General features: G+C 61.8%; 1 protein-coding gene across 1 annotated transcript; it reads left to right on the forward strand.

Annotated features, from left to right (window-relative positions):
- Positions 1-1,893: 1,893 nt before the first annotated feature.
- On the forward strand, positions 1,894-2,856 carry LOC142821269 (putative olfactory receptor 10D4). Its single transcript, XM_075912104.2, has one exon. The coding sequence runs from the start codon at positions 1,894-1,896 to the stop codon at positions 2,854-2,856; it is 963 nt and encodes a 320-aa protein (XP_075768219.2).
- The last annotated feature ends 5,441 nt before the right edge of the window (positions 2,857-8,297 follow it).

The following is an 8,297-nucleotide window of genomic DNA, read 5'->3' on the forward strand; positions in this document are numbered from 1 at the left end:
AATTGGCGACTCTGCCGAGGGCTCAGCCTGGAGCCCGGTGGGGATTCAGGGCTGGTCCCCAGGGGCCCACAAGGGATTTAAGGCCCAGGCGGAGCCGGGAGGCTGCAGGAAGCGGTGAAGCTGCAGGCTCAGCAGCAGTGTGGGGCAAGACGTGGGGGCAACCCCAGCCAGCTTGGCAGTGGATTAGGGCTCTCGGGTGGGTCCTACTGCCCAGGCTGGGCCCCTCTCCTGGGCTGGGGAGGACGCTGGATGGGGCCACAGGAGTCCCGACCGGGACAGAAGGGAAGAATCCCAGTCAGCTGGAGCCACCTCTGCCCCTGCAGCCAGTGTAAGTTGCCTGCTTTCGTCCAGATCTTCTCGCGCTGCCCTTGGTTTCTGCCTGTCTCTGGCCTGGCCCTGCCACCCCCAGGGCCTGTCACCCGGAGGTGTTCTGTAGAGAACCAGCCACCTGGCCCCTTCTGCCTCTGGGCTGTGTCTATGCAGTACCGGCCTCTGAGCTGTGTCTCTAGGTCACTGATCTGCCTCTCCCCATCCACCACAACCCCCCGCCAGCCTCTGCCCTGCAGCTCTGCACTTCCCCACCCACCATAACCCCCTGCCAGCCTCTGCCCTGCAGCCCTGTCCCTCCCCACCCACCATAACCCCCCGCCAGCCTCTGCCCTGCAGCCCTGCCCCACCCCACCCACCATAACCCCCCGCCAGCCTCTGCCCTGCAGCCCTGTCCCTCCCCATCCACCACAACCCCCCGCCAGCCTCTCCCTGCAGCCCTGCCCCTCCCCACCCACCATAACCCCCCCACCAGCCTCTGCCCTGCAGCTCTGCACTTCCCCACCCACCATAACCCCCCGCCAGCCTCTGCCCTGCAGCCCTGTCCCTCCCCATCCACCACAACCCCCCGCCAGCCTCTGCCCTGCAGCTCTGCTCTTCCCCACCCACCATAACCCCCTGCCAGCCTCTGCCGTGGAGCCCTGCCCCTCCCCACCCACCATAACCCCCCCGCCAGCCTCTGCCCTGCAGCCCTGCACTTCCCCACCCACCATAACCCCCCGCCAGCCTCTGCCCTGCAGCCCTGCCCCTCCCCATCCACCATAACCCCCGCCAACCTCTGCCCTGCAGCCCTACCCCTCCCCACTCACCATAACCCCCCCACTAGCCTCCGCCCTGCAGCCCTGCCCCCCCCACCCACCATAACCCCCCACCAGCCTCTGCTCTACAGCCCTGCTGTCCTGTATGGTGAACACAAATGCCAACGGAGACATCAATATTATCCTTCCAATTTCACCTTAATTCTCCATCTGCTGGGATAACTACTGGGCCTTGATTGCTGGTGGCCGCCAAGCAGGCTGGGACAATTTGTGCAGTGGGGGATGCTGAAAGCCACTGACCCACACTGTGAATCCTGGGTATGCTGGAAATTACCATGAGCCAGGACTGCCTCAGGTCCCCCCAATCCCGCACTCATGTCTCTCCCCTTCAGTCCTCCTCTCGCCAGTGCTAGTAACAATCCCACCCCCAATAATTTGCATCCTTAAGAAATCTAGGGTAATTCTTCCCCACATTGGATGGTATGCTCCATGCTCAGTCTCTGCCTTCCCACCCACACATCGGCCAACCCGGCCACGCCCAAGGGACACACTGTGATTGCTCTCCGTAGAGCCTGAGAGACCGAACCAGCCATGAATGGGAAACGTTAGCCACAATCAAGAGGCTCTGAAGTACTGTTGTAAGAATGGACTATGCCCTGACCGGAATGGAGGAGAAGAAATTAAAACAACACAGGAGAGAACCGAATCAAATTGAATAATGAGCATCACAGCTGTAGGGTGATAGGTCTTTTTGTTTCCATAACTCACTGATTTTATTTCTCTCCCCTCCTGCAGGAAAGAGACCCAAATGGGGCAGGTCAACCATACGGTGGTGACACATTTCATCCTCTTAGGGATCCCCAACATAGACGGCCTCCAGACCATCCTCTTCTTCACCTTCTTAGCCTTCTACCTCTGTGCCCTGATGGGCAACCTGCTCATTTTCTCAGCCATCCTCATTGACCCCCATCTACACACCCCCATGTACTTCTTCCTCTGCAACCTCGCCGTACTGGACATTGGATTCTCTTCCGTCAACAACCCAAAATTGTTGGCCATCCTCTGGGCCAACAGTAGAACCATCTCGCTGGGCGGGTGCATGGCCCAGGTCTTCTTCTTCCATTTTCTGGCCAGCACCGAGTGCCTGCTGTACACCGTCATGGCCTACGACCGGTACGTGGCCATCTGCCACCCGTTGCGTTACCTGCTCATTATGAACCACAGGGTGTGCACCCTCCTGGCCGCCGGCACCTGGATTGCCAGCTCCATCCATGCCACCATCCTCACCAGCCTGACCTTCACGCTGCCCTACTGCGGGTCCAACGTGGTGGACTATTTCTTCTGCAACATCTTCCCAGTGGCCAAGTTGGCTTGTGCGGACACATACGTCATCGAGACCGTGATCTTCACCAACAGTAGCATGGTGTCCATGACCTGCTTCCTCCTCATCCTCATGTCCTACGTCCGCATCGTCTACTCCATTGTGAAGATGAACTCGGCTGAAGGGCGGCGCAAAGCGGCCTCCACTTGTGCCTCCCACCTGGTGGTGGTGACCATGTTCTTTGGGCCCTGCGCCGTGGTCTACACCCAGCCCCAGCTGAGCAAAGTGCTGGTGAATGCCGTGGAGCTCTTTGTCTACGTGGTGACGCCCATGCTGAACCCGGTCATCTACACCCTGCGCAATAAGGAGGTGACCACGGCTCTGAGAAAACTGAGGGGGTGGTCTGACACCGGCACAGTGATGTGGGACAGCTGCAGGGGCAGAAAATAGGGCTGCAGGGAAATACACCTCCCAGTACATCTGTGTGGACAGCTTTTGTGAACCTCTCTCTGCCCCCATCCCAACACAGCCTCTTGTGCCTCCTTGCTCCTACTCAAGATGCCTCCTGTACGCCCCCTCAGCTTGGCTCTGCCTCTCTGCTGCAGCGTAACGGGGAGCTCACGTTGAGCTGATTTTCCTCACAAGCTCCAAAGGCTTTTCAGAGTCCCCTGCACCCCGGGAGCTAGTCCCCAGCCCAGATTCTCAGTTCCCAGCTGTCCATGTTACGCTGAGTTCAAATCCACATTGCTGGCTTATCCAGCCATGCAGATCCAGACTGGAGGGAGATTGAGGGTTTTGGGGTGGGGGTGAAGCAGTGCTAGGGTGAGGGAGGAGGACGCTGGTCTCCCCTGGGGTTAGTGCAACGGAAAAGGACAAAGGAAATCTCATTTCTTATTGGCACAGCTTGCTGGGCTGCCACGGGGGAGGAGAGCCCTGGGGTTGGCTGCTAGGGCTCCCAGCAAGGATTGGTCTTCCCAGGGGCGGTGGGGCTCCAGATTTGGGCTTCAGCCCCGGTCCGGGTAGGAGGCAGGGTCTGGTTGTGAGGATCCATCTCCAGCCCCAGGGCTTCAGGCTACAGCCCCCTTCTGACTTCCCTGGCTAACCCCCTATTGCCTTTGGCCCCAGAGGCCTCCTGGATACCCCTTCCAGACTGTAAGTTCTCCCCAGCTTTCCTAGGCTGCCTGAGGCTGCTGTGAAAAATTAGACTTGCATGTTTGTTCCCATCACGTCTCCCGGCGCGCGAGAGCAGCGGCCAGCTGGAACGGGGACTCCCACGGAGGACAGGGAGTAAGGTCTGCAGAGAGCCCCGCCACGAGGGCGCAGGCACAGACAATAAAGTTAGCCAAGTTGTGGGCGAGGCAGGAGGTGACTTGGTTCGTGCCACGGTTCAGGAGGCTCCCTGGGGCTCCCTTCTCTCCCTGGCAACACTACGGAAACAAGCCTTCCTTTCTCCCACTCCTGGCCCTGGGAGCTCTTCAGGGCGGGGGCTGCCTCTGGCCATGTGGGTGCAGCCCCTTGCAGCTGGGCCTCCCGGCCTGCGTCCAACAGGAATACCAATGCCTGGCCCAGGACTGTCCCTGACTCCTCCGACGTGGGTCTGAACCTTGTGCCTGGCCATACAAATAATAAAATAACAAAGAGAAAGGCACCTGTGGACGCATTGGAGAGGGTCCAGCGGAGGTCAACCAAAATGATTGGGGGGGGGGGGAGCTGGAGCACATGACCTACAAGGAAAGGCTGAGGGACTTGGGTCTGTTTAGTCTGCAGAAGAGAAGAGTGAGGGGGGATTTGAGAGCAGCCTCCAACTTCCTGAAGGGGGGTTCCAAAGAGGATGGAGAGAGGCTGTTCTCAGTGGGGGCAGATGGCAGAACAAGGAGCAATGGTCTCAAGTTGTGGTGGGAGAGGTCCAGGTTGGATATTAGGAAAAACTATTTCACTAGGAGAGTGGGGAAGCACTGGAATGGGTTACCTAGGGAAGTAGTGGAGTCTCCATCCCTAGAGGTGTTTAAGTCTTGGCTTGACAAAGCCCTGGCCAGGTTGATTGAGTTGGGATTGGTCCTGCCTAGAGCAGGGGGCTGGACTTGATGACCTTCTAAGGTCTCTTCCAGTTCTATGATTCTATGATCTTGTGGCTAACACAGAGCGCTGGGATACAGGAGGTCGGAGTTCAAGGGGAGAAGGGGCAGGCAATAAAACAGCGGCTGTTCACCAGGGTTAGCCCCAGACAGGCCACTGCTGCTGTATTGACCTGCATCGCCGCAGGTACGGCGAGCCCAGCTCCCATTGGCAAGGACGGGGGCCGGGAGTTGTGATCCCCAGTGCCTACAGGCAGAGCGGTGCTGGGGGGGGGGGGCACCAGAGGCTCAGGCTGGCAGACCAGATCTGGCCTGTGGGCGGGTGTTTGCCCACATCCGAAGAAGAGGCTGTGTAGAGGATCTTATTTGCTTGGAATAACCCACTGAATCATTTTGTGCCCCGGTTTCCCCATCTGTTATAGATGGAGAATTAAATCTTTTGTCTCTCTCAGCTATTCCACGTGTGTCACGTCCATGCCGGGGAGAGACGCAACGTGTAAAGGCCCGTGGGGGGGCTGCAGAGGTGGCCCAGAGCAGGCGCAGGAGGAAGCAGCAGGCGCTGGCGGGAAAGCGGGTGACGTGAGGGCCGGTTGGCCAGGATTCAGCACACAGCAGGGTCTGCACTCCCCATCAGTGGGGGGGGGGGGGGGCGGAAGCAAGCACCATACACCACCCCTGTTCTACCGACCCCTATGAAAGCCCCAGCAGGGAGCAGCTGGAGGCAAGCTCCTGACCCCTAGTCCTGATGGGAGGAGAGACACAACCCCTACTAAGGGCATTTTAAAATATCTGTCAGGACACCTGCAGGAGGGGCTGGCCCGGGACAGTCCCACCTGGGATGTGGGGGATACTCCAGGAGCAAACTCGGAAAGGCGATAACCCCACGCACTGTCAGGGGCACCCCCAAATCAGGGGACTGAGTTCGTTGGCGCTGCTCCCTCCAGAGCAGCGCCATTCTCTGCTTGGCGTCCCTCTGTCCTGCACTAGGGCGGTGCCGTTCTCTGCTTGGCGTCCCTCTGTCCTGCACTAGGGCGGCGCCGTTCTCTGCTCGGCGTCCCTCTGTCCTGCACAAGGGCGGCGCCATTCTCTGCGCCGCGTCCCTCTGTCCTGCACAAGGGCGGCGCCGTTCTCTGCTCCGCGTCCCTCTGTCCTGCACAAGGGCGGCGCCGTTCTCTGCTCCGCGTCCCTCTGTCCTGTACAAGGGCGGCGCCGTTCTCTGCTCCGCATCCCTCTGTCCTGCACAAGGGCGGTGCCGTTCTATGCTCCGCGTCCCTCTGTCCTGCACAAGGGCGGCGCCGTTCTCTGCTCCGCGTCCCTCTGTCCTGCACAAGGGCGGAGCCGTTCTCTGCGCCGCGTCCCTCTGTCCTGCACAAGGGCGGCGCCGTTCTCTGTTCCGCGTCCCTCTGTCCTGCACTAGGGCGGCGCCGTTCTCTGCTCCGCGTCCCTCTGTCGTGCACAAGGGCGGCGCCGTTCTCTGCTCCGCGTCCCTCTGTCTTGCACAAGGGCGGAGCCGTTCTCTGCTCCGTGTCCCTCTGTCCTGCACAAGGGCGGCGCCGTTCTCTGCTCCGCGTCCCTCTGTCCTGCACAAGGGCGGCGCCGTTCTCTGCTCCGCGTCCCTCTGACCTGTACAAGGGCGGCGCCGTTCTCTGCTCCGCATCCCTCTGTCCTGCACAAGGGCGGCGCCGTTCTCTGCTCCGCGTCCCTCTGTCCTGCACAAGGGCGGCGCCGTTCTCTGCTCCGCGTCCCTCTGTCCTGCACAAGGGCGGAGCCGTTCTCTGTTCCGCGTCCCTCTGTCCTGCACAAGGGCGGCGCCGTTCTCTGCTCCGCGTCCCTCTGTCCTGCACAAGGGCGGCGCCGTTCTCTGTTCCGCGTCCCTCTGTCCTGCACTAGGGCGGCGCCGTTCTCTGCTCCGCGTCCCTCTGTCGTGCACAAGGGCGGCGCCGTTCTCTGCTCCGCGTCCCTCTGTCCTGCACAAGGGCGGAGCCGTTCTCTGCTCCGCGTCCCTCTGTCCTGCACAAGGGTGGCGCCGTTCTCTGCTCCGCGTCCCTCTGTCCTGCACAAGGGCGGCGCCGTTCTCCGCTCCGCGTCCCTCTGTCCTGTACAAGGGCGGCGCCGTTCTCTGCTCCGCATCCCTCTGTCCTGCACAAGGGCGGCGCCGTTCTCTGTTCCGCGTCCCTCTGTCCTGCACTAGGGCGGCGCCGTTCTCTGCTCCGCGTCCCTCTGTCCTGCACAAGGGCGGCGCCGTTCTCTGCTCCGCGTCCCTCTGTCCTGCACAAGGGCGGCGCCGTTCTCTGCTCCGCGTCCCTCTGTCGTGCACAAGGGCGGCGCCGTTCTCTGGTCCGCGTCCCTCTGTCCTGTACAAGGGCGGCGCCGTTCTCTGCTCCGCGTCCCTCTGCCTGTACAAGGGCGGTGCCGTTCTCTGCTCAGCGTCCCTCTGTCCTGCACAAGGGCGGCGCCGTTCTCTGCTCCGCGTCCCTCTGTCCTGCACAAGGGCGGCGCCGTTCTCTGCTCCGCGTCCCTCTGTCCTGTACAAGGGCGGCGCCGTTCTCTGCTCCGCGTCCCTCTGTCCTGTACAAGGGCGGTGCTGTTCTCTGCTCAGCGTCCCTCTGTCCTGCACTAGGGCGGCGCCGTTCTCTGCTCCGCGTCCCTCTGTCCTGCACAAGGGCGGCGCCGTTCTCTGCTCCGCGTCCCACTGTCCTGTACAAGGGCGGTGCTGTTCTCTGCTCAGGGTCCCTCTGTCCTGCACTAAGGCGGTGCTGTTCTCTGCTCAGCATCCCTCTGTCCTGCACTAGCGCGGTGCCGTTCTCTGCTCCGCGTCCCTCTGTCCTGTACAAGGGCGGTGCCGTTCTCTTCTCCGCGTCCCTCTGTCCTGTACAAGGGCGGCGCCGTTCTCTGCTCCGCGTCCCTCTGTCCTGTACAAGGGCGGCGCCGTTCTCTGCTCCGCGTCCCTCTGTCCTGTACAAGGGCGTGCGCCGTTCTCTGCTCCGCGTCCCTCTGTCCTTTACAAGGGCGGTGCTGTCCTCTGCTCAGCGTCCGTCTGTCCTGCACTAGGGCGGTGCCGTTCTCTGCTCAGCGTCCCTCTGTCCTGCACTAGGGCGCTGCAGTTCTCTGCTCAGCGTCCTTCTGTCCTGCACTAGGGCGGTGCCGTTCTCTGCTCCGCGTCCCTCTGTCCTGTACAAGGGCGGTGCCGTTCTCTTCTCCGCGTCCCTCTGTCCTGTGCAAGCGCGGCGCCGTTCTCTGCTCCGCGTCCCTCTGTCCTGTACAAGGGCCGTGCCATTCTCTGCTCCGCATCCCTCTGTCCTGCACAAGGGCGGCGCCGTTCTCTGCTCCGTGTCCCTCTGTGCTGCACAAGGGCAGCGCCGTTCTCTGCTCCGCGTCCCTCTGTCCTGCACTAGGGCGGCGCCATTCTCTGCTCCGCGTCCCTCTGTCCTGTACAAGGGCGGTGCCATTCTCTGCTCCGCATCCCTCTGTCCTGCACAAGGGCGGCGCCGTTCTCTGCTCCGTGTCCCTCTGACCTGTACAAGGGCGGTGCCATTCTCTGCTCCGCATCCCTCTGTCCTGCACAAGGGCGGCGCCGTTCTCTGCTCCGTGTCCCTCTGTGCTGCACAAGGGCAGCGCCGTTCTCTGCTCCGCGTCCCTCTGTCCTGCACTAGGGCGGCGCCATTCTCTGCTCCGCGTCCCTCTGTCCTGCACAAGGGCGGCACCGTTCTCTGCTCCGCGTCCCTCTGTCCTGCACAAGGGCGGCGCCGTTCTCTGCTCCGTGTCCCTCTGTGCTGCACAAGGGCAGCGCCGTTCTCTGCTCCGCGTCCCTCTGTC

Source organism: Pelodiscus sinensis, chromosome 30 (assembly GCF_052426305.1).
Source record: "Pelodiscus sinensis isolate ZL-2025 chromosome 30, ASM5242630v1, whole genome shotgun sequence".
Taxonomy (NCBI): Eukaryota; Metazoa; Chordata; order Testudines; family Trionychidae; genus Pelodiscus; species Pelodiscus sinensis.